Below are 25,902 nucleotides of genomic sequence, written 5' to 3' on the forward strand. Positions count from 1 at the left end.
GAGCCCCACCGGCCGGCTTGTCTTCCTCGCTTTCCCAGAGGCCTGTGAAGGTCGCCTCCTCTGTTTGCAGCCACACGCACAGTTGGCTTCGCTCGAGGATCTGTTCTGAGATGAGTGATACCTCCCCCGACTGATTGGCATCTCTGACATCTGGTGACACGCGTGCAGCTGTCGTGTGAGCGGGCCAGTTGTGCGGCAGCCTATTAATAACGGTGCGAGTCCCGGCTGCTCCAGGCGAACCGTCTACATGCCCCCCCCTCCCCCCATACCAAGGAGGGAAACGCCGTACCCCACCTCTGTTTGCTCGGACAGCGTGGGAGGCTTGGGCGTTTGCGGATTTGTATGTAGGAAGAAAGAAGCCCACATGGCACTAGCATGTCCATGTCCGTGACACGCACTGAGCGGGGCTCGGCCCCGGGCCGTGTCTTGCCTTCGTGGTAATTGAAAGGACTGGAATCTGGCTTCCCCGTGGGAACAAATAGGCAAATAAATTGGACGCTTCCTTCTGACGGTTTATTGATGGTGTTTTGACCAACTAAAAAGATCTTTTAGCCAGGAAGGCTCAAATGTAGGGTTGTTTTTCTTTAAAAAAAAGTTGGCTATTTGAAAGAAGCCTTAGGAGATAAAAGGAGGGTAGAAGCTAATACCATTATCTGATATTTAGAGAGAAATCCAAGCGACGCAATTAGACAGATGGGTTCCGTGGCTGTTTTCCTCGGCACAGATAACACCAGGCTGCTGCCTGGCTCTCCTTAGAGCTGCGTTGAAAGGGAGAGGCGCGCGTTAGCATCACACGGCTCGCTCATTAGCTGCAAACAACACAGACTCGGTAATGAGGGCAGAGGTCGCCACTCAGAGTGGCGATGGGTGTTTAATGGTTTGGGGGAAATGGGGCTGTGTGAGAATCACATTAGCACCCCCCCTACCTGCCACAGGCCCACACCCAGCCACACGCGGTGGCTCAGTGCAGGTGTCCTTGTCCTTGGATGGGGCTGTGAGCAGGGCCTTTGCCGGCAGCTCTGGCTGTCCGGGTCCGGGTGAGAGGGCAGGGGACGCTGCCCGGATGGTGTCCTTTCTCGGCGCTCTCCTGGGCTGGCACACAAACTTCCAGAGCGGACCTTGCGTGGCCCAGGTGGACACCAGTTGCACACGTGGCTCTCAGGACGGTAAAGGGACTTGTAAAACCCACTAGGCACTGGCATGACGCCCCGTCAGACAACAGATCAAGGCTGATGTGCTACTGCCGAGTTTAGAACTTAGATTTTCTGACAATATTGACATCTCTGACTCCTTTCTCCACGGTGTGATTTTTCCTTTTTTACCTTGAATGATGTTAAAACCTTAAAATGACAAGATAGAGAACTGCCCCAAACTGCCCACGTTGCTGGTGCCGGAGTCAGGGAGGAGCAGACATGCCTCAGCGCCTAGCGGGCAGAGCGAGGGCGACGGGAGCTGGTGGGGTGGTGATGTGGGCCCCGCAGCTCCGGGCACGATGGGGTCCCTGGGCGGGAAGAGCCGTGTGTCTCGTTGCTGGAGCAGAGAGGACACACGCAGCCATTCCTCCACGTAGACAGGTGAGCACTCACCCGCGGTGACTGCCCAGTGGCCCGCCCTCCTAAGGGGGGGGTGGCCCGGCCCAGCCACCTCCCAGGCTGGCGTCTCCTCAAGGGAGGGGGGAGGACACCGCTAGGGCCTTTCTCTGGCCTTAGAACCCTGTTTTCTTCTCAAACTGCTGTCCATCGCACAGTCCATCCTCTGTCCATTCTGGAGCAGGAGGAGCCTTAGGACAGTGGTGAAACCGAACGCCCCTGTGACTCCCTTAGAGACCAGAGGAGCCAGGCTTCCGAGCTGGGGTCAGGGGAGGGGGTGCCGTGCCGGAGGGCAGGTCGGGAGATGTGGACACAGCTGTGGTTACAGGCGGAGCCCGGGGGTGGCCTTCCAGGCCCATTCCCCCCGCCCAGGTCTCGGTCTGGCCCTTAGGTGTACCAGGACCCCTGGCAACACTTGGCAGCTTTGCAGGTGAAACAGCTTAGTTAAAACCCACTCCGCAAATGGAGTTCTCCCGATTCTCAGCGGGGGGTTTCCGGGTCACTGTGCCTCGGGGAAACTTGCCCGGGCCCAGGGGTCACTAGCGGACACGTGGGTGAGGAAGGGCTTCGGGCTGAGAACTGACAGAACATCCCAGGTCCCGGTCACAGGCATTAATAGACAGCAAAGTTGGAACTGAGAGAATTGCTCTCAAAATCCAGGGAACACTGCATTTGCTGAGTACCGAGAGACCACTTAACCCAGAAAAGACCACCCGTCCCCCGCACAGACACGCGTCCGCCCCGCGCTGCGATGCGGGAGCCGAAAGAACAGAGCGTTTCATTTTCCTCCGCTTTCACTGTATCCTTGCTGGCGAGGGGAGAGCTGACCTTGGGTAGAACAATCACACGAGAACTTTGATAAGTTGCTTTTTGAAACCGTTGTTTCCGTGCTCAGACGTTCGGAGCAAAGGATGCTTACGGAAATGCATTTTTATGGAAAACATGGCGGAAGCTGTCACTGAAAACTCCCGGCAGGACTTGTGGAGGGGGATGCGTTCTTAATGCTGATTGTAGGTCAGCTGCACTTCCCTCTGCTGTTTGAAACCTTTGGCCGAGGCACGTGTTCCAGGAGCTTTCCAGATCCAAACTCTTCGTGGAATGGAGTATTTAGTGCTTAAATAATGCATAAATCCAGTTGGACAGGAGCTGCCTGTCAGTTTTATTAACTTTGACCTTTTCTCCCATTATAAAGATGCTTCGGTAAATATTTAATGGGGCCGTATAGATCCTGACATCGGAGCCGTGTTCCTGGAAGCCGGGCCGAGTGTAGTGATTAACAGATGTCCCTAATCACCGTGAGTCAGCGTTCTCCCCCCTTCGGGGTGCCGGTCCACTGCGGCCGGCTGAGACGCAGAGGCTTCAGGAACCTTCCAGACAGCCAGCAGCCGGCATGCATTTCTGCTGTTTTGTTTTTTCTTTTGTTTGTTTGTTTGTTTGCGCAAGTGATCGAAAGGATGCCAGGTGGGCAGAACCACCCCGCCACTCTGCCTCGTTAGCAGGCCTCTCCCCCTCAGAGTCAGCAGGCCGGAACGGCTGAGCTTGCACGGACCCTGACAAGATCCAGAGCGGAGGAGAGCCAAGGAGAGCCGCCGCCCCGAGCCGGGAGCGGACCCCTGCCAAGCTGTCTTTCCCTTTAAGTCCATAAAGCCCGTGCATATTGCACTCATTGCAGATTCTGGTGGGAGAGATCGAAGCCCAAGTAGCTGACATTTTGAAACATTGTCTTTCAAACTTGTACTGTCCCTCGCCGCCATCGATTTCCCATTTCAGAACTCTGCAGGAGAAAAACAAATTTGAGCAAAATTCATTGGCCTAAGATGAGTTGTTAAAGCCAAATGATGCCCCCCTTTTCCACCATGAGGGGAGCTCTGTTTTTATTATGAATGCGATACATCTTTGTCTTGTATTGTGCAGCCATAAGGCTCCCGGGCAAATGGACCACGTAAATCAAGAGGCTGTTAGAAAGCAATATGGATGCTCCAAACACAGACGCCGCAGGCTCCCTGGGTGCCGGCATGCCTTCATTGTTATGGCCTCTTGCGAGAAGCAGATCGTTCCGTTTGGTTTGGTTTTCTCTCATTCCCTGTGTGTGTGTGTGTGCGGCCAGCGGCTGCAGGTGAGGCCACTATTGTTCCGAGCACCATCACCCTCTGCATCCAGGGCCACCCCTGTTAGCCGGCGCTCACCGGTCTCATTACCGGGAGCCGTATGCCGAGTAGAGGACCCCGCAAAGGAAATCTATCCTTTGAAGAGCATTTTGAAAAGAAATTGATTCAGGGACTCGGAATGAGTTACTATTTTGTATGTTCAGTTAATTCCAAATACGTGTTTGAAAGGCCTTGCTTCATTTGCGGAAGGAGGAGGCAACATCATAGATGTTATAAATAGTCTCCGTCCAAATTCTCAGCTTGGCACGTTCTCGTTTGAATGTGTTGTTTACATCTGTTCAAAATTGGGATACCCTTCAAGGATAATTTTATTATAGACAGATCGATGACAGCTCTTAGGATCTAAAATCCAAAAGTATGGGATTTGAAAAGGAAGGTAGGAGTCAATATCACCTGTCAAATGGAATGTAAGCTTCATTTGTCAGCGAGTGAGAATTAGTTGTATTTAAGTCAGAATGTCCCGGTGGTAGGCGTTGGGGGCTGGGAGATTGCCCTGAGCATGAGGGCAGTGTCTGCAGAGATGGAAACTTCCGTGTCCTGATGCGGGTGGCAGTCGTACAGATGTATACATATCAGAACTCATCAAGCTGTACCCTTAACGTGTGCTTTTCATTTTATGTAACTTATACCTCAACGCATTTTTTTAAAGTCCTGTTTGGTTTGGAATTAGGCAGCATTACTTCTCATTTCCACCGGAGAAATGAAGGTTGGAGAAGTCAGATGATCTCCTAAGTAAACTCACAGCTCAGCAGTTTGTCCAGAACAAAGCACAGGCGCTGGCCCTGAGCCCATTCAAAGTGTGTGCTTCCTTACCGCTGCATGCATTTATGCATTTGTGGATACAAGGATGAGAGTAGCTTTTCCATCCCCTCTCTCCAGTGAGCCTGTATCCATTGGTGTCCATATCTTCCTGAGCTGATGATGGTTGACATCGTATCTTAACCACTGAAAACGGTGCCCAGCGCTTCTGAACCTGACTCCGGATATGTTTGAATCTTTTCATAAGCGGTCTTCTGCCCCTGATTTTCTGTAGTAGACTGTGGGTTATGTGGCTGTTAGTGTAAGCAAGACATGACAGCAGCAAGCGTTCCCAGAACTAATTTATCTTTAAGAACGAGTGGTTCTTCTTATTAAAAAATGACATTGGTTTTAAAACTATTTACATAAGCATATATGAATAGTAGTAAAAAATAAAGTAAAAATTACTCTGATTCTGCCTCTTAGAAACACACTATTAATATTTAGAGGACATCTTTTTGAGCGTCTCTCTGTTTATAATGCAACCTATTCGTTTGTTTTTCAGTACAACAAAATGATATAAAGTTCTTTGAATATTCTAGCCAATTCCTAGTATTGTTGGGTATTTAGATTGTTTTCAGTTCTTCCTCATTATGCAGTGCTGTGCTGAGCAGCCTAATTCGTGTTTTTTTGCCTGTTTTCTGATATCTCCCTCTCATGCATTGCTTGAAGCAAACCGGTAACTGCTGGATTTGCAGTGATTTGAACTGTTCTGAAGGGTGAGATGTAACGTGTTGCTGGTTCAATGCCCGCCCTGCCTTTCCCAGGGTCATTCTCCCTGTTGTTCTGTTTCTGGGCAGTTGCAGTACCACGCAGGCCTGGCATCCGGCCTCCTGAACCAACAGTCGCTGAAACGCTCTGCCAACCAGATGGGGGTGTCCGCGAAGCGCCGGCCCAAGGCGCAGCCCACCACGCTCGTCCTGCCGCCTCAGTGAGTACCGGGGCCAGGGCCTTCCTGGGCCAGCGCCGTGTGCGCATGGTTCTGGCTAACGGAAAGTTATTCTTGCGAGATAGTTTTTTTCTCTTAAAAAAGCATCTGTTAAAATTAGAAACCCAGCGTACAGGTAACATGTTTTGTGTAGATCTTACAAGAAGCAGTTATAATACAGCTCATACTGTATGTATTCTGTGTGTGACTTTTCCACGTAGGATTTTAAGATTCCTCAGAGCTGATTCTTTGTTTCCTTGTACCATTTCCATGGTTGGCGGAGGGTGAGTGGCCAGCCTGCCAGGAGCACATTCTGAAGGCTACAGGCTACCTAGTCGACCTGCTGGGCTGGTGTTAGAGTCTGCACGAGGCTCACCTGTTTTCTTCTCCCTCTTTCCTTTTATTTTAAACTAGAGGCTGGTGCAAGGAAATTCATGCACTGGAGGGGGGTCCCTCAGCCCGGCCTGCCCCCTTTCACAGTCCGGGAGGCCTCGGGTGGAAGGCGACCTGCCAATCGGGAAGACAACACCCAGTCACACTGTCTGCCAGGCACTGTCCTAGGTTCTGGGAATGAAACCAGGAGCAAGACAGACACGGTCCCATCTTCCTGGAGCTTTCCGTGTGGGGGGTGGGGGTGGAGGCCAAAAAAAGCCCCCTTAAACAAATGAGTGCATCCATCAGTAATACCGTGATCTCTGTTGGGATCGGTGCTTAGGGAGGGAGCATGGAGGGTGGTGGGAATGGACGTGGGGAAACTCGGAGAGTGAGGAGGAGGAAGGTCAGCGGGGAGCTGGGGGGACTTTCCCTCCCGTGTGAACACCGGAGACCACCATCGCAGCGACCTTCAGGTTTTCCTCACAATTAACATGTGCTTCCGGGAGAGAGCGAACCGAGCCAGCTGGCCTCGGCGGGTTAGTGCTGCAGCACAGGGGCCGTGTTTTCCCACCACGAGGGCCACTCCTGTGAGTGACACGAGCGTCTTAAGAATGTGATTCCTGTTCCTCGGGTGACGAGGTGGTGATTCAGGAAATCTCAATTCCAGCTTTGGTTGGAGGCTAGATCCCCGCCCGGGCTGGGGGTGTGTCTCTCTCACATCGATGTTTCTCTCTCCGTCTCTCGCCTTCCCTTCCACTCTCTCTAAAAACCAACGGGAAAATATCCTTGGGTGAGGATTAACGACAACAAACAGATCTCAACTTCCAGCTCTCGGAAGTCTGATGGGCCTTGTAACCTGTCATTTTCTCCGCGTGGATTGTCTGCTGAGGCAAGACGCTGGTGAGAGTGAAAGGCTCTCTAACGTCCCCTAAGACTGGAGCCGGGAAGTGCGGCTGCTCACTCTCTCCTTCGACAAAAGTCCGTGCTCCGGCCATCTGTTCCTCGCTCGCTCATTTGCATTGGCTTACACCTGCTTCCAGGTGACATGCTATTATGAGGACACTCAGCAACTATTTTAAGCACCGAGGCAATCAACAGACTCTGTTCTCGTGCCAGGAAAGAGAGGTGCTCACAACTGTCATTATACATTTATAACGAATCACTCAAAACAGCCCGTTTCAAAGGGAAAAGGGATTGCTGTGTCCTAAGAATACGACTTGGAAATGATTTCCTATACTGAGCAGCCTGTTTCCTGTGGAAATTGACTGTCACCTTCTCACATCATTGAGCTTTCTGGGCTCCCGTTATCCGGGAAGCCCGTTACAGAGCTGCCGCCCTGGGGGCAGGGCCCATAGCGAAAGGCCGCTCCGGGCGCCTTATTGAGCACCTGCTATGTGCCACTTAGTGTGCGGACATCAGGGGAGAAACCCGAGGCTGCTGCCGGCTTAATTGGATTATAATTTTTTTTAATTAAAAATAGGACACAAGTTAATATATACATTATCATAGGTTTTTGGAAAAACAATGAGAACAAAAAAGTCAGGCTGCAGCGCCAGAACCGGCTCTGAGTGCCGAGACCGAGACCATAGGCCCGGCAGGGGTGCAGGCCACGTGTGCGGTGTGTGTTATAATGCAGCACCCAGATTCCCGCGTTCCTGTAGGGTTGGTGGGCACAGTGACCCAGAGCCGGCTCCCCCTCCAGAGAAGCTTGTGGGAGACACAGCTGTTCGTGCTGAGAGATCCTTTGTCACTCAGCTCTCCGAGGGCACTCACACGGCAGCTTGCTCCTCGGCTCCCGAGTGTTCACGTGGAGGCGCCTTTTCGTCGTCTTTGGCTAATCCTCTCCCAGGGATAGTTCCCCAGTGATTTGTAGAGAGAATGGAAGGAGGGGAGAGACAGAGAGAGAAACATCCCTGTGAGAGACACATCGATTGGCTGCCTCCTGCATGCGCCCGAGTGGGGCCGAGGACCACGCCTGCAACCAAGGTATTATACATGCCCTTGACCGGAATCAAACCTGCATCCCTTCAGTCCGTAGGCCGAGCTCTGAGCCAGACCAGGGCCCCTGGGGTCTTGTGAAGGGGAACGGGTTTGGGCGGTAGCGGAGCTGAGGGCTCCTCTGTCCTTATTCCACACACACAGCTCACCCCTGTCCGGGAATAAAAAGAAATGGTCTCCCAGAAAGGTTAGAGTGAAAAATACTGCCTCCTCCCCTGGACGTGGTGGGGACAGGCTGTTTCTCCGCGTCACGTTCTCTTTCTTGAAAAGGTCCTGCTGCTAAATCAAGGGCACATCTCCCTCCATGGCGCCTCTGCCAGTCCCCGGAGGTGCCGCACAGCCCTCCGCGGGCCAGCCCACCCGCCCAGCACCCTTCGTCCTGGGTCACCCCAGAAGAGCACAAACCCGCCCGCCTCCATGGAGACCCCCGCTCACCCCCCTGCCTGGCAGCCTCTCCACAGCGGACCCCCTGGGAGAGGCGGCTGCTGGGCTGCGGCTCTCACGCCCCGCAGCGCTGGCTGTCTCCGCCCCGGGCCCCCCTGTGCCTCTTGCCGACGCCACACAAGGGCCTCGGGCGGAGCGGTGGAGGCTCGCTGTGCTGTGTCCGGGGCCGGCGCCTTCTCGCTGGCAGGCATTCCAGTGTTTGCGGGGCCTCCGGGCATCTCCCGAGCCGTCTCTGCTGCGGGGCTGTCTACCCCCCCACACCCACTCTCCCAGGCCTGCCTGGAGCGGCACCCCACAGGCCCGGTGGGCGCCAGGCAGTGCGGTTCAGGAGGTGGCAGGAAGTGCAATGCCGTCTGAGCCTCCAGCGCGGCCACTAGTATGGCTCCAGGGCTTTCACCGAAAGGGAGTCATGCTCCGCCACCGCCTTGCTGCTTCCCCAGATCGCCGCCTGAGGGCACACCCTGCTCCCATGGCGACTGCTGCTCCCACGGGGTCCTGGCTGCCCTGCCCAGCACGAGGCCAGCAGCGTCCTGAGCAGAGCCCAGCTTGGGTCTGTTGTCACAGTCACTGGCGTTAAACCAGGGCGGGCACGTGGCCGGATGACACGTATGGGACCAGAGGCCCTGCCATTAGGTCACCCTCTCCCCGGGCCTCGGGTTGCTGGGCCGTCACGGAAACCCTGACGCTGGGCCACTCGAAGGTGACACCTCCATCAGGGGCCCCGGTGGCTCGGTCCCCGGAGGCCCCGGTTTCTGTGGAGGGCAGATTGTGAATGCTGGTAGCTGATGGTTAAATCCTTCCACAGACAGCGGTGGGAACGTGGGCAGAATATCTGGCCTCGCTCTTCATCGGAGTGTTGCCTTGGCACAAAGGCCAGTGGGTGAAGCGGGAGTGGGGAGCCCGCTGGCCCTTTGCCATGAGCTTCTGAAACCAGGGCATCACTTCCGGTCCCCTCGTCCAAGGATGGCGCCACCCAGGCCGACCCCCTAGGCTCGGGCTGGGGGGCAGGGCAAGGGTGGGGCCTGGACTGAGTGTCCCCGAAAGGCACAGAGAACTTCGCAGCTGCAAGTTTGCTGAGTTTTAGAAAAAGTCATCAAAACTTGAGCTGAAGTTCGCTAAATCCTGCTTTCCCTATTGGCAAGTATTAAGTAACAATATTCATGAAATGCCGCGGAGAGGCTGAGTAATAAAGAAATAAGCCCTGGCCTCGGTGGCTGCGGGCCCCAGAAGAGCGGAACGGAGGAGGTAATTAAAGATGGAAACAGTGTCTGCCTCTCCGGCGGCCGCATTAATAAAGAGAGATCAGTGCCCAGTAACACACCTCACGCTCATTTATTAGCCCGGCGTTCAGCGGCGCCCTCAGTACTCGCTGCTGCTCTCCTGCAAGACTGGAGCTGCCTCCAGGAACGGCCAGGGAAGGGGTACCAGTCTTAGCCCCAAAAAGGCGCCTGAGCCCGGCCGGGTGGCTCAGTGGTTAAGCATTGATTTGTGAACCAGGAAGTCACAGCTCGATTCCTGGTGTGGGGCGTGCAGGAGGCAGCCAGTCAGTGATTCCCTCTCATCACTGATGTTTCTATCTCTAGCTCCCTCCTCTTCCTCTCTGAAATTAAAATAAATAAATAAAAATAGGTGTCTGAGTCTGTCCAGGGTCCTGGGCGGGGGAGGGTCTCACTGCAAGGTCACCCAACTGGACTACCTGTTCTGTTACTCGTCATCTCTGCTTGTCCACAGCAAAGGGTCTGTCTGTCGGTCTGTCGGTTCTGTGCAGGGTTGTGGGTTTAGGAAGAAGTGAGTCTGGCAGTTTTAAGGTTTTATACCTGGCGGGAAAGGGGTGAGACACTATAAAATGTCGTCATGCCATCTCGACACAGTGACAGAAAGCCGTGTATCAGATGCCTGGTGCTCAGGGCTGTGGGCGGCGGCCACCCTGCCCGTCAGGGCCTGCCTGATGGGGCGGTAACAGGTAACTGACCAGCCGTCCACTTCCTCCTGCTGCTGTTTGGGTTGCTGCCCGCTTGAGACTATTGCCCATTGGCACTGGTGCCGAGGCGCAGGCACCCTGGGGCCAGGGCGGGATGGTCCTCCCTGCTCGCCTCACTGCGGCCTTGCTCTTGAGTTTTCAGAGTTTCTCCTGGAGGGCCCGGAGCAGGCCTCAGAAAAGCCCCTGAAATGCCTTTTCTTTTCTTTTCTTTTAAAAAAATATTTTTATTGATTGCAGAGAGGAAGGGAAAGGGAGAGAGAGAGAGAGAGAAACATCAATGAGAGAGAATCATCGATAGGCTGCCTCCTGCACACCCCCTACTGGGGATTGAGCCCGCAACCTGGGCATGTGCCCCCGACTGGAATCGAACCCGGGACCCTTCAGTTCACAGGCCGACTCTCCACCGAGCCACACCGGTCAGGACTGAAATGCCCTTTTTTCTGTGCGTCGTGCTCACACTTCTGGCCAGTAGAGAAAGGACGTGTCTCGCAGTCTGCGCCACTGACTGGGAAGGAAAGTGTGGTCAGGGGCTCAGACCTCCCGTGAGGCTTTCCCTGCAGCCACGGCCACTGCCCACTGCCCACCCTGGGCTTAACGTTACTCCTTTGCTGCCCAGCCTTGGCGCAGGTGCTGATGGCTGAGCAAATGGGCCCTGCAGGCTAGTCTCCTTTATGCTGTCTCACACACACACACACACACACACATGCATGCGCACACCCCCGAGTTGGTGGTGTGACCATGTTTTTCCAGGAGGTTCTGGCCCTGTGTTTGCACTGCTCACATCTTAGTAAAGTGGGAGAGTGAGCGCTGGGCGTTTTGGTGCCGGGAACAGGTGCCGCCTGTCTGACAATCGCCTGCAGTGAGGAGCTGGCCTTCCAGTCAGACCACCCCGCTGAGAGGAGGGGAGGACCGGGGCGGGAGGCTCCAGCCACCGAGGGAGCACTACCCGGGCTGGTGAGGGCGCGTGGCGGCGGGATCAGGAAGGTGAGGCCGCTGGCGGGTGCGGGAGCTGCGGGGCCTCTGTAGCTGAGGGAGAGCTCATTGCTCACGCTACTTACCGCCCCCTCCTCCCTGGGCTGGAGGAACCTGGAGGATGAAGGCGGCGTCCTCATGAATATTAATGCAGTGATCTGTCTGTGGCGAGTAAAGAGAGGGACATTCTGTTTTAAATGCTCCATGCCTTATGCCTCATTAGCATAGATGGTGTAAAAGATCCCGTCTCCCCTTGAGAGCCATGTTGGTGCAGCCAGTAGCCGCCCTGGGATCAGTCTGGCGGGACTGTCATACCAGGGGGCCTGGGGGACACCTCTGCTCCCTGCTTCACCCTGACCAGTGCGGGCCAGTGCGGGCCGGGCCAGGAAGCCAGTCTCAGGCGCAGAGCCCTGCCTGTGAGCAGGTGAGGGAGGCGATGAGTTCCGGGCCAGGGTAGCCAGGGCCTCGGGCTTGGGTGAACTAGGATGGCCTCGCTTGGCTTTAAAACCCTCCGCCTCCCCTTCTCCAATGTGTTGGGGGGGTGGGAGGTGGGGAGTGGGGGAGGGTGTATGATAAAAACAGTTGCTAATTGTTGGAACTGCCGGGCAAGAACATAATGCTGCTGATGAGCACATTATACTGTTTTATCTACTTTTGGGTAAATTTGAAAATGTTCACAGTAGAATGTTTTTAGAAATGTGGGTCTGAAGCTTGGATTGTTATTGAAGAAACAGAATTCTGGTAATCAGTGTGGGGTGAGAGGAGAATTCTCGGGGTGGGGAGAATCTGCCGGGGCTGTGGAGGGAGACCAGTGAGGGGGGGATGGGGGGGGGGCTGCGTAGGCAAGGAGCCCGCCTGCAGCCACGTGGATGACAGCCTTTACCGCCTGGCCCTCGCCTGGCCGCCTTCAGCTGCTCTGTGCTATGGTCAGACCTGCTGTAACAGGCTAAATGCACCATCACCGTCGTCTGCAGATACTGAATCAGAGCAAGTGCAAGATAAAGAGCCCAGCCATTAGGCACAAGGTGCAGTGCGGCCGCCTGGGACAGCGGAGAATTACGTTCGTTGCCCCCCTAATTGCATTTCTCACCGCGAGGCGATGTGCAGGAAGACAGCTCCTGTGGTTATGACATCACCAGGGCCATTGCGGGCTGAGGAAGGAACCGGGTGGGCGGGCGGGTGGGTGGTGTGGCTCAGCAGACAGGAGCTGGCTTTCGGTCCCTTTTGCATAACAAAGAGCTGCAGGATTGTTCATATTTCACCCCGTGCCCGCCCAGCCAGCGCTGTGTGTAAGCCTTTCTGTGCTTTCCTGGAATGGAAAGGAACTTGCTTGGTCTTTTGATGTTTCTGTCTCTTTTCTCTCTGCTACATAAGCTCTTAGTAACCCACAGATTTTGGCCCAGAAAGTCCGTTTATGGTGATGCGTGACCAAGAAGCAGGGAGCCGGTCTGTGTTCCCTGTGGGGCGTCCCCGCGCCCCCCAGCGGAGTGCTGGGTGTGAGCGGTGTGTGCGGCGGTGGCTGCGCAGAGACTGAGGCGGCGCCGAGGCGTCTGGGAGAGGAGGTCATTCACAGAGCCGGTGGCTCGGCTCTGCGCCGTGGGGCGGGACCGTGTCAGGGCTCCCCTCGCCCCGATGGAAGCAGACACCAGGCCTCTGGGTCTCCCAGCTGCCGCAGTTCGGCTGCCCCTCGTTCTCGGGTTCCTGGCTGAGCTGGAGGAAGGCGGAAGTCACCCTCGGCTTTCCAGTAGGCCCCGCACGATGGTATCGAGGGGCGTCTCCCGGGGTGCGGGCACAGGCCCTGCGGCACCTGCCGTGTGAGGTGCAGCTGTACTTGAACGCAGCAAGCGGCTGTTGTTTTGCACGGCTGCCCTCAAGGTATTTAGGAAGAAGCAGCAGCCCTGAAACTGTCAGGAGTTGCCTTGGGAGGGAAAACAGGCTCTTCCTGTAGTGCCTCCCGGTTATGATTTCAGAGGCAGGGCTCGCCCGCTCCGCCCGGAATGACCCGGTAACGGACAGACCGCGGTGTGTACGGGTGTCGCACTCCACATCCCATCAGCGCGCAGCGCCACGGCCCTCGCCTCGCAGGAGCTCCGTCCGATCGAGGGGCGCGGAGCTCAGAGGCGGGCGAGTCGGTTTCGGGCGGCTGGCCAGCAGCCTTCCTGAGCTGTGAGCTGACGTCCCCCCGGAGCCCGCCCCCCAGGTCCCGCTCTCATGGGACTCGCTCTGCTCGGACCCCGAGTCCTGGACAGCGCTGGCTTTCAGGCTGCAGAGCCTGGAATTCAGGGCGGAGCAGAGTTCTCATCCTCAGGGGACACTGAGATGACGTCCTAGGTGACAGGCCGGGCGGTGGCTCTGTGGGAAACAAGCAGGATGCTCAGGAAAGGGGCGGGGGGGTGGGGGTCCTGTTGCAGGGACTGGGGGTCTGGGATGCGGTACCAGCGGGAGCGGTCCCGTGGGAACTGGGCGGATAGGGAACAGCCCCCGTGGGCGTCCGCAGCGGGAGGGTGCGCTGAACTTGGACTAACTAGGCGGTTGGGGCGGGTTTCCGCCAGGCGCAGCCAGTTCACTCACGGTCAAGGTGAGTATATTGCTTCCCAGGCGGGTGTTAAAATAGAACCAGGTGCTGCCGAGGCAGATTAGAGGTGAGGTGATAGTGATGCCTGGGATATGTGTCCTGTTTCAGGTTTGGTGTTTCTTAAGCACATCTACGTCGGGGGGTAAATGAAACGGATGACACAGTAGAAATAACTGCAGAGCTGGCTGACATGGAGTTTATTACCCGGCTCTCTACTTTTGGACGTGTTCCAACATTTCCATAAAAGAAAGTGGAATTGAAAATAGAATAGCTGCTCGTACACCTGTGAGTGCACCCAGGCTGTTCACTGAAGTGGTTAAGACGGAGCGTTTTATGTCGTGTTTTTTACCACAATTCAAGAAAATGGTTAACATGGCAAATTTTGGTATGTGCATTTCACCACATTAAAACAGCATCGGATTGTGACTGCGGCCACAGAACCTACTTGGAGGCCTCTTCAGACATGCTCTCAGCCCTGGTACGCCAGGTGGGGTTCCATCCCCAGCCAGGGCACAGACAGGAGTCAACAATGAATGCATAAATAACTGGAACACATCTCGATATCTCTGTCTCTGTCTCTGTCTCTCTGAAATCAATAAAAAGGCCACGTTTTCCTGGGACGGAAGGTGAAGGGACACCCACTCCTGCCGCTGTCTGGGAGGGAGTCCCAGGGAGACCTGGAACCAGCCAGCTCCTTGCTTTGTGGTTTTGCTGAAGGAAGCGCAGACCATAATTAGTGCTGTCTGAAAAATAGAATATTTGCAGTGTTATGAATGTGTTCTTTCTCATACACACCAGCTATTTACACTGTAACCTCCAACTTAATTCATTCTGGAAGGCTGTTCAAAAAGCCGAAGTTTTTTTCCCCACTAGAAATCACGTCAGTTGAGTTAATCCATTCCAGGACTCCAAGTGATTCTGTTTTAACCTTTCTCATATATGGTACTGTTTACAAATAAACACTTAAAACCATGAGATGAACTGTCCAATAAAAAATGAAAATTTAATAAGAAGCAACAATAAAAATCAGCGCAGAGATGTTCCTGTGAGGGTTAGCAGGAAACCGACTCCTACCCCCATGTCCTGTCCATTGCCGCCTGGGAGGGTGGCCGGGCTGAGAAGCCAGTTGTTGGAGATGGGAGACGGTCGAGAACCGGGGTTGACTGCGTGTAATTGCCATGAGCCTTGGTTTCTGCCCCACAGAATAGCGCTCCGTCATTTACACCTGTAGCTGTGTGGACGCTTAGGTGAGGTTGAGTGCTGATTCTGTCTCCCTGCTCGCTGAGCCTCCCGCTGAGGAACAGGCTGCAGAGAGTGGTTCCTCCAACAACTCAACCGCAGCCAATCCGTTCACAGCTGTTCCTGGGTAAGTGGCTGACAAAGGAGATTTTCTCAATATTTACTCGGCCATTTAAAAATATGTATCTATTGATTTCAGAGAGGGAGGGAGAGGGAGAGAGAGATAGAAGCATCAATGATGAGAGCGTCATCGGCCGGCTGCCTCCTGCACGCCCCGCCCTGGGGATTGAGCCTGCAACCCCGGCCTGTGCCCTGACTGGGAACTGAACCTTGACCTCCTGGTTCATAGGTTGATGCTCAACCATTGAGCCATACCAGCTGGGCACTTGGTCATTTTCTTTTTTAATTAAAAAGTGTGATTAATCACAATGCTACAGAAAATATTGTAAGGTGGGGGTGAAGCTCACAGTTTTACTTCTTTAATATCATGATTTGATTTGATTTCATTGTATTTTACAGAATGATTTTCTCAGCTCATATTTTTTTTTTAATTGTAAACCTAAAAGTCAACTAATTTCGTCCCAGTCTTAATAGACAGGAACCCTGACCATTGCCAACAGTTTTGGCTGCCCAGGCCCTGGGCACGCATGCAAGGAGACAGAATCAGCACTCCAGGCGGTTTACACTTACTACCTCACCCTGCGCGCTCCTGTGTGAGGGGAGCTGAGGCCGGGCCGGACACCCCTCACCCGGAGGGACACAGCCAGGCTGGTCGGGTCCGGGCCCACCAGGTGCTCCCCGCTGCCGCGCAGGATCCAGGCTGAGGAGGCCTGCTGGCACTTGCTCTAGCAGGGAAAGGACCAGTTTCGCACATAATTCTTCATGACGGCCCATAACATTTTAATTGCTTGCTATTGTGTCAAAATATTGTCCTCCTGGCAGTCGGGATAATGAAAACAGAAAGCCAGAGGAGACGGGAAAGGGGTAGGTTTGTAAGAAAATAGGGATGCTGGAAACACCTGAAAGACCGCTGACTCTCATCAGGAGCACCAGGATCTCGGGCGTCAGGTGCGATGGGTGGGGAGCTGGTGATTCTTTCTTCAGGACTGAGCCTGCTCAGCTGTGGCTTCTCGGGTTAACGCGGCCCTGGGCGGAGCTCGGGTCCTGCAGTCTGCCCCCCGCTCCCCCCTGAGGAAGTGGCTGTGGACCAGTGGAGCCACGTAGCACTTCGCATCGGCCTGCTGGCTGCTCAGCCCACGTCTTCGCTGCTTCTCGCACGGTGCCTTAGCTTGGTCCTGGTTTCAACCCCCTGGCACGCTGGCCGGACTCTGTGCGCCCGCAGGGAGCAGCAGGAGCGTCGAACGGGACAGACGCCAAGGCTTTGGTGTGGGGTGGCCGCTTCCCAGACCCCGGCTGCTCCCACTGCGCTTGATGAAAGGACCAAGAAGTCCGCCAGCAAAGGGGGCGCCTGTCAGGCAGGCAGGTGGCTCGGAGTTCTTCCCCGGCAGCACTCAGGGCCCGGGACCAGGAGCAGGGCTACAAACCGTGGTCGGAGCGTTCTCCCGGGAACCTTACGGTCAGCCAGCTTCCGTTCCAGAGGCAGACAGCACTTCTTTAGCAGTAGACCAGCTGACCGCCGGTGTGGCTCAGGAGTTGAGCATCAGCCTATGAACCAGGAGGTCACTGTTTGATTCCTGGTCAGGGCACGTGCCCAGGTTTCGGGCTGGATCCCCAGTAGGGGGCATGCAGGAGGCAGCCAATCAATTCTTTCTCATCATTGATGTTTCTATCTCTCTCCCTCTCCATCTCCCTTCCTCTCTGAAATCAATTAAAACAAAATGAATCAACAAACCACGGACTTGAGGAAAAGCCCATAAGCCTGTCCTTAAAACCTACCAGACACACAGCCCAGCGAGTCGGGTGAACTAGTCCATTCGTTCCTCGGCAGTCAGCTACTGAGCCCCGCTGGGTGCTGGGTGCCGGGCTCCGGCCTCAGCCTGGGGACGGAGTGCCATTGGCTTCCCTCCCGCGAATGATGGCGAGGCCAGCGGTCTTTCTGAAAATACAGCCACAGGGGAGCTGGAGGGAGTTAGCCATTAGGTCTCTGACCCGCTCTTGAGACCAGAGCTCCACGCTGGCCCTGATCCAGCCGAGGCAGAGGGAGGGCCTGAGGGATGGAAGCTGATGGTGACCTTGGCCCGCTGGTCGCTGGCAGTTCCGCCTGGTGCGCTATAAACAACAGGCCTGGTTTTATAAATTGTTTGGAGGGTACAGTGTGTGCTAATTTCAATTATTAAATTGTCCATTTAGAAAATGTATTAGCGCAAATGAATTCAATTATTTCAAACACAGAAGCAAAACATTGCGTGGAATGCACACAGACGATGTAATTAGCCTTAATGGAAGCTCGCGTCCCATTCCTCGCGTGATTGAGAGGGAAAGCCGCTCCGCCGCAGCCTCCGCGGCCGGGCCGCTAGTCACCGTCTGTCTGAGACGCGCGCTTTAGGCGCTAAAATCGGCGTCGCTAATGACGGGAAGGAAGTCCAGGTTCAGCGTGGTAGTCACTCCCGTATTTATCTCACACCCAAGGCAGCCCGTTTGTCAGTGCTGCCGGCGGCCTGTGAAGGAGCTCCGTCCGGGCTCGCAGGGCCTGCCCGGGAGCGGGAAGGAGAGCTGGCGGGTGGGTCTTCTTGGTCTGGTCGGCATGCCCGGGTCTGGGCGGGTCTTGGTCTGGTTGGCATGTCCTGAGACAGCAGCCCGGCACTGAGTGACGTCAGGGGCCGCCACACTGATAGTTAAGTCACAAGATCATCCTGGACCGAGGAGAGGGGGATGTAGGTACCGGGAAGTGTCCCCCTGGGGCTGTCCTGTAGCCGACACCACATACAAGAACCTCTGACGTGTTATATGCTATCTGCATGTTACGTGCTGTCTGCAACTAACAGGTACACACATGGGGGCGTCTAAGTTAGTAAGCTCCTTTCCCCAGACGCTCTCCCCCATAGGAATCCTTTCCCCACCTCCGTCCACTTCTGAGTGAAGCGGGGGAAAGGGGTCAGGTCCCCTTTGGTCTGTTAGGAAGATGCTCATTCCCCTGCAGTGTGCCGCCTGGCGCTCCTCCTGCTCCCGTGGGGCAGGCGGGGTCCAGGGGGCCGTGGCTTTGCCCTGTGGTTGTGGCTGCATCCACAGTCAACCACCGGTGGCTGTGAATTCTCTGAGTCCCTGTGCCAAGCCGCCTTTGGGCTGGGGGTTTGGGGAGGAGAAGCTGAAGGGAGAGCTTGCAGCTTGCTCCGTTAGGGTGGTTCTCACAGATGCCACGAGTTAAGATAAACTCGGGGGGAGGGGAGAAGCATGCTTCATCTGTGTGCTCCTGCGTGTGTGACTTCACCAGCGTGGCGCAGTCTCCGTGGAGCTGGCGTGGCGCGTGGCAGTGCTGAGGGGAAGCGTTGAGCCGTCACCGGGGCAGAAATCTGAGGCAGTGCATTTGTTGTGATTCAGCCCAAACAAATCGTGGTTTTCCTGAGACTCGCCATCGCTGGGAGCGAGCACATGGCACCCAGGGTGTGAAACGCGTTCCCGAGGCTCAGGGCGCTCCCAGCAGCTCGGAGCGGGTTTGTGTTTCGGTGACAATGTCAGCGCTGTGGTTTGTTGCAATTAGGAGCCTGCTGCTGCGCAAATGATACCTCGTCCCGATTTCGCTCCCGAGAAAAGAAAGCCGCACCGGTTCCTGATGAAAACCCGAGGCTCAGTTCCTGCTTCTAAAATGTGCAAATTCTGTCAAAACTCTGGTGACTGAAAGTCTTCCTCCAGGGTTTTCTGTCCTGATCGCCCCCCCCCCCCCCAACGATTCCCCCCAACAACGAGGGGAGCTGCCTCCGCCGCTGTCTGCCGCGCCTGTCGGCGGTTAACGCTCCGCATCCCTCTGCCTTTTTAAAAAACGGGACACGGCAGGCGGATGCTTCTCTACAGCTTTTCCACCAAACAGTCAGACCCATTTAAAGAGTGTTTCCAAGAAGAGCAGGATTCACAAAACGTGTGCGCCTTGTGCTCGGCTTTTTCAGAACTAATTGGGAAGCTCACCCGTCTGCTGTCACAGCTGAGAAGCGGAGGGAGATGTGTTACTTTGCGCCCCTTCCCTCCTGGTCCCAGGTCCCATTGCTCAGTGGGGAGACAGTGCAGACAGGAAGCGGCTGGCTGCCCTGAGCGGCCTGCAGCTGGGCCTGCAGCTCTCCGTGCGGCCGGAGGCGGCCGGCCGGTGTGTCTGCCGGAGGAGGCTCCGCCTGGCCCGGCATTTGGTACCTAATGAGCCAGGGCTGGCTCGTTTCTGAGGCCGCTCAGTGCTCAGAGCTCCGCTCCTGCTCAGTGACAGCTCGCTTACCCCACTCCCCTCCACACACACACCTCCCTTTATTTTATTTTTTTTAAATACATTTTATTGATTTTCCACAGAGAGGAAGGGAGAGGGACAGAGAGCTAGAAACATCAATGAGAGAGAAACATCGACCAGCTGCCTCTTGCACACCCCTTACTGGGGATGTGCCCGCAACCAATGTACATGCCCCTGACCGGAATTGAACCTGGGACCTTTTATTATGTTTTAAATAAAAAGTTTAAATGTCAGTTTGGGCAGACTAAGTAGCCCAGGGTTTTGAGAAGGAGATCCTGCAGAGTCCCGTGGGTGCATTTTACTGTTGGTCCGTTTGACGGGACCTTCGTCTCTGTGATCAATAAAAATATATTTTAAAAAAGAAAGAAGAGTTCCCCAGCCCTCCAGACCCGCGGCCCCTGCTTCTCCCCTCTGGCTCTGCGTGTACAGACTGCGTATGGTTGGAGTCACACCGCTCATAAGCTTTCCAGACTCACACCTTTCTGTGAGCATGATCTGTTTAAGTTTCCTCCATGTCTTCCAAGGCTTAGCTCATTTGTTTTTATCACTGGATATCCTATTGTATGGAAATCCACATTGGTCTGTGCATTCACTGAGTGGAGGGTATCCTGGTCGCTTCAATTTTTGACAAACATAATACTTTATAAGTTTCTGTGCAAAAAATATATATGTTTATATATACTTATATATATATATAAACAAATGTACGTATATGTGTATATATATGTAAACAAACAAACAAAACACACCACCACAATACTGTAATCTTACTAACAATAACAGCGGTTCCGTAGCATCACGTTTCCAATCTTCAAACTTGCAGGTGCTCCTGAGTGTCACAGGCTCTTCACTTTTTCACAGTTGGTTTGACCCTGGATCCCAACAATGGCCACCTCCTGTGATTGGTCGCTGTGTTTGTGTCTGTTTAATTGAGAGCTTTGTGTGGGTTTTGCCGGGGCCATCGCCGCTGTGTGGTGAGCCTGCTCTCCGACCTCGGTGTGAGTCTGAGGGGCCAGATGCTCGGCTGGAGTCACGGTTGAGGTGTGTGTGTGTGTCCTGGCCAGGCTGCCTCATTGCGGCTTCTCCCCTCTCAGAGGCACAGAGGTCTGGGGTCCGTCTTCTTGATGACACTGCAGCCGGTTCTGCTCAGCGTCTAGACTCGTTAGCGTGCAGAGGCTGACATGAGTGCTCTCCCTCGCTCATCCACTCGCTGGAATGCTTCCAGAAAGACAACTTCCCCATCGACTATTTGATTACCCTGATTTCACAGTAGAGCAGATCCCCTCGCAGCCTGCAATTAAGACTGGCTTTTCCCTAAGTGCTTTCAAAGAAAGCTCTTGTGTGTTGGTTAGGAACCCTCACCTGTGAGATGGCGTGGGTGATTCTTCCATGGCCGGGAGCAGCCCCCGGCTTTGGGGGAGCTGATGGGTGCCCTGGGTCCAGACACCTCTCAAGAGTGACAGTGCCCTGCTCCCCGGGGCCACCAGCAGAGCGGAAGGCCCGCCCCACGCAGCCTGCGGCCCGGGGCTGGTTGGATCATGGGATTGCCCTGACCTGGGTTGTCAGGGAGCGGAACACTCCTCGGCAGCCATCTAGACCAGTTCACTTCCACAGACAGGGCAGGGAGGCCCAGGATGCTGGTGAGGCCGCAGCGGCGGTGACAGAATGGAAGCCACAGCCACACTCTGACTCTCAGCGCAGCACTGTGCCCGCAAACCGGCTGCAGCCTGCCACCTCCGTCCACGGCTCATGGTTGGCACTGGACTGCTCTGTGGGGGCACGGCAGAGGCCCCTCCGAGGACGTGTCACATGGGGTGTTCCCCTGGAGGCAGCTTGGAACGAAGTGCCTCAGCCCTGGCTGGAATAGGGGGCGGCCTAAGGGTTAACCTCCCGGATCACAGGCGTGGTGGGGCCATCAGGATTCCGCTCAAGTTCATCCTCGTAACCGACATCAAAGCTTGCAGCTGCAGCCCGAGTCCCAATTAGTGCTTTTCCCGGTGAAATGGGCGCCTGCACGTTGACTCTGAGACAGCGCGCTGTGATCTGGTTTGGGCGCAGAGAGGGGCAGGCCCTCGGATAATTGCCGTGTCTCCGAGCCTAATGGCCCGTGTCCCCGTCTCCCCTGATTAGATGGCGGCGGGGGATCAGACGCAGCCGCTCCGCTGCTCGCCGGGCTCATTTGCTGTGCGGTCGGATGTCTTTGGTAGCTGATTCTGTAATCACTGTAAACAGTTTATATTTACAGATTTATTTTTTTATAAAAGCAAGCGATGAAGCAAATTGGTCAGAGTTCAGCCTGCCAAGGAAGGAAAGAGACTCCGAGCACATTTCTCTGCTCACTTCCCAGACTGCCTCGTTGTCCCAGGGGGCCGGGCTGAATTCACGGGCAAGGCCTGTCAGTTCAGGAAGCCTGGACCAGTGATAACACTGTTCACATCCGGGTACAGGCAAGCACTCCCCACTGGGAACAGCCCCTCACTCATTTCAGAGTAAATGGCCCCATGCACCCACACCGCCCTGGTCTGTGTTCCTGTGTCCTTGGCCTTTGACCTCAGATATAACTCACCGTGACCTGCTCAGGGCTAATGAACCCGGCATCAGCGTGTTAGACCATGTGGCCAACTCCTGGGCTGAGTGGGAGGCCAGGGCGGGGGCCGTGGTGGGTGCTCAGATGGCCGGGTGGCCTTGGACTCACTCGACTGTAGTTCACCCGCTTCCTCACTGTGAGCTCTGAGGAGCGGGACTAGTGCAGCTCTGAGTTAGCGCCTCTGCACCGGCCTCTGGTCCTTACAGAACCAGACAGAACCTCCCTGGACACGGGACTTGCTGCTCCCACCACTTGTCTCAGATAAAGACAGACCAACAGAGAGATGCTGCCTCGATCCTCACAGCCCCTCCGCTCTGAAGGCTACAGCTTTCTGTCCTGGCGTCTGTGGGAGACGCCTGGGTGTCCCGCCCAAGATCTTGCCGCTTCCCTCAACTCCTCAAGGGATCCTGTTCCTCTGTCAGGGGTCCCAGGCGGTGCCTCCTCATACCGCCCACGTGGCTCTGGCTCCGTCCTCTCGCCCAGTTGGGTGTTGATGTTCCTCTGCCTCTGGGCATGAGCTGAGGGTGGGGCGGACCTTGCTCATCTTCGCACTGAGGAGGGTACAGGAGGTGGTACATGCTGGTTAAAGAATGGAGGACAGCTCCTTTTTTCAAATTTAAAACGGGGAGATATTTGCTCAGACTTCGTGCAGCTTGCTCATAGAGAGGTGAAAACTGGATCAGAACTCAGGGCTTTTACCAAATGCACGTCCCTGCAGCCATCGATGTTAGTGTCTGTTAGTCCTCTTCTTGTCTGTCAGTCCTCTTCTTGCTGTCTTTGCTTCTGCCCACCAGAGGCCTCAGCGAGCAGTGGGGTTGGCCAGCAAAATTAAAGCAGAGCGACGTGGTCTGCTGGCCCACCAGCCACATTTCTACACTCTCTTTATAACAGAGGGATGACTGCATCTTATCCATTAGGTGAGCTTCTCGTAATAGAGGCAGAATGCTCAGCTGCCATTTCTTTGGTAGAAAAAAATTAGAGATTCAGTCCCTTTAAAAAATACTGGCTTCAAGATAGTATAAAAACTTACTTGCGTATTCAGCAAACCTTCTCCAAATCACACATTTGAAGGATAAAAAATAAATAACAAGTAGCCAAAACAAGTTTTACAAATGACTGCAAAGTAATTAAGTTTCTTTTTACGACCTTTTGCATCAGCTTAAAGGTCAGTGTGAAATAGATGAGAGTTAAACTAAGAACCAGGTGCACCAGACAGAAAATCGCTTCGGTGCCACTGCACACCAGGCTCACCCAGCTTTCTGCCCCTGAAGCACGGTTCTCGGAGGGGCATAGCGTGCCACGTGGCATCCAAGCAGTGACGTCACCAGTTCTAAGCTGCGCCTTATTTTATGACCCACTGAGAAAGGAAAGTGTCCGTTGAACTATGGCAAGCTGTTGATTATGGACTCATCTGACTGCTTTCAGACAGGATTGGGTGAAATCGGTGGCACCGTCCTCTGCCAGCGCCCTCCCCGCCGCTGGTCCTGGCCTCGCAGCCTAAGCGCGGGCCGGGCTGCCTCCGGGGCTCCGTTAGGAAGGGGCCGGGTCCCAGAGCCGCGTCGGCTCCCCGCCTCCTCGGTGAAAGGTCCTGCTCACACGCCTGGTGGCGTCCCCGTCGCTGCCGGGGGACCAGGAACTACGCGGGCCGAGTCGGACCCTCAGGACTTACCTCCCTGCCCGCCGGAGCAGGACAGAGCTGTTCGGGGCCCGTTCCTCCATAGGCTCCGAGGTCTCCCCCGAGAGGCCTCTCGCGTGGTGATGGGAAGCACCGCGGAAGACGCCTGCAGTGGAGCTGCGGGCGGCGTGTTCAGTGAGCGTGTAGCCAGCCTTGACCTCTGTCAGTGCCCGCAGCCTGTGTGGGTGGCTTTGCTGTCTGTGCGGGGCCCAGGTAAGGCAGAGTTCTCAGTGACTTACATCTGACAGTTCCTTTCAAAGAGGCAGGCTCCGGGGCACAGAGCACCTGCTGGAAGTCAGCCATGGACACCTGCAAAGCTTTCTCCTCCCTGGGGGAAAGGCTCCCCTCAGACAGCTGACATGACAAGACCAAAGCCAAGAGTAAATGTCCCTTCTTCACCCCCACCTTCCCACTCTAGTCCATTAGCAATAGCTTTTCAGTTACATCCCAAGTCCCTCCCTCTGTCACCACCAGGGTGGCCCCGGTTCAGCCTGCAGAACAGTAACTGGCGTCTAGGACGCGTGACTCCAGCTCCACAGGTAGTTTTCCATTCGGGAGCCCCGTGTAGTGGGAAGGAAGATGGGCTTCGCGCCAGAAGCAGAGCAAGACTCTTGCCATCTGTGCCCTTGCCATGACCTGAACGTGACCCCTTCCTGCCATTAGGGTTTCTTCCATCACTGAGAAGGGCTAGGGCCTTTTGCCTGTGGGGACTGGGACTCCTGGAGATCCGTGGCTTCCCCCGGATTCTGACTCCCAGCACCGGAGTCGGGAGTGGCGTTTCTGGTGGAGACTGCCGGGAGTGGCCTGATGGTGGAGGCAGAGGCACTGCCTCAGGGAGCATGCGCTTCCTCTCCGTTTGCACTTCCCATTTGCAAGGAGCCGCTGCGCATTTTGTGGATTCGCAGAGCGTGTCACGGGGATACATTTACGGGAGTTTCCTTGGCGAAGTGCAGTTCTGAAAATAGTACCGTGCCTTGCTGAAATTTTTGAATTAACACCCACAAATTGGAATGGCCCTGGGTTTGTATTTTGAATAAGCTGTGGCACACTGTTTATTCAAGCGCGAGATTCTTGCCAGATTAGAAGGCAGCGGGAGGAAGTAATCGGTTACTGACGTGACGATGCTGGCCACCCATATTGAACACCTACCGTGGACCGGCCCAGGCCAGCACAGGAATCTTGGCCTGCCCCAGGAAGGCCCCCACTGCGCTTCGTCCCCCAGGCCTCCCCCCGCGCTTGCCGGGGGGGCCCCCCTGGAGGGGTCCTCGGAGACGGCGGCCACAGTGACCACTGGCCGCCGCTCTGTGTGGGAGGCGGGCGCTCCCGTGTCCCCACGCCGGTCATTGGCCGGGGAAGCTGTGGCCGTCAGCACGGGGGCCAGGCTGAGATTCCTGGGCTCGGACCCCGGAGCGTGTGTTGTGCACTGGTGGCCGCCCTCCAGCAGCTGCTTACGCCTGACCTTCGGGAACGAGGGGGAGAGTTTTATGAATAATTTATTTCCAAAGAGAAGATGAAGGGACCTGAACTTCCCCCTTCCCAGATATTTTCGACTCGAGTGAAAATAACCTGCGAATGCTCGCCATCAGGCGGATGAAGTCGTCGCGCACTAGACGTGTGTTCGCTGGGAACCTCGGTGAGGGGGCAGCTGTAAGCACGGCCCGGGCTTGCTGGGAGGTGGGTTCGTGCTGAGCGCATGAGCAGAGCGCACGGAGAGCTGCAGGCGGTCCCCGTGTCCTTGAATCGCAGAGGACGCGTCAGAGCAGCCAGTGCGCCCTTCTCAGGCGGGCCCCTTCTCCGATGGCGCGTCCTTGGTCAGGTCCAGATGGGAGCGGTTGGGGCAGGGGTTGAGTACAATTTCACCATACAACCACCTCCCACCCCCTTCTTTCTCCTGTTCTTCTATCCTAACTCCCTTCCTCCCACCCACACACTGTTTTGTGCTGCGGCCAGAGGATGGCCGTGACATTGAAGGAGTGAGCAAGGGCACCGTGTGCCTGCATACTGCTTCCCAGTGGTCATCCCCCGGCGTGGGTGGTGGTGGCAGGGGCAGAGCAAAGCACCCTCTTGGAATGACCCAACTTCTGACCATTGTGTCTGGGAAGCACTGACCTCGGGGGTCCTTGTTCGGCACCTGTTGGGGAAGGAAGTTCCGCTGCTCTGTGGAACGGACCGGGCATGGCTCCCGG

The 25,902-nt window shown here is 55.4% G+C and overlaps 1 protein-coding gene across 2 annotated transcripts in view; it reads left to right on the forward strand.

Annotated features, from left to right (window-relative positions):
• The window catches only part of MED27 (mediator complex subunit 27), a 106,189-nt gene that overhangs the window by 42,301 nt on the left and 37,986 nt on the right, over window positions 1–25,902 (forward strand). For both annotated transcript variants that reach the window (XM_036420441.2, XM_045575161.1), the window contains exon 3: window positions 5,356–5,486. In XM_036420441.2, coding sequence (XP_036276334.1) covers window positions 5,356–5,486 — 131 coding nt within the window. The remainder of the gene's footprint in view (window positions 1–5,355; window positions 5,487–25,902) is intronic.

The sequence above is a fragment of the Pipistrellus kuhlii genome, unplaced genomic scaffold (assembly GCF_014108245.1).
Source record: "Pipistrellus kuhlii isolate mPipKuh1 unplaced genomic scaffold, mPipKuh1.p scaffold_m20_p_68, whole genome shotgun sequence".
NCBI classification, from domain to species: domain Eukaryota; kingdom Metazoa; phylum Chordata; class Mammalia; order Chiroptera; family Vespertilionidae; genus Pipistrellus; species Pipistrellus kuhlii.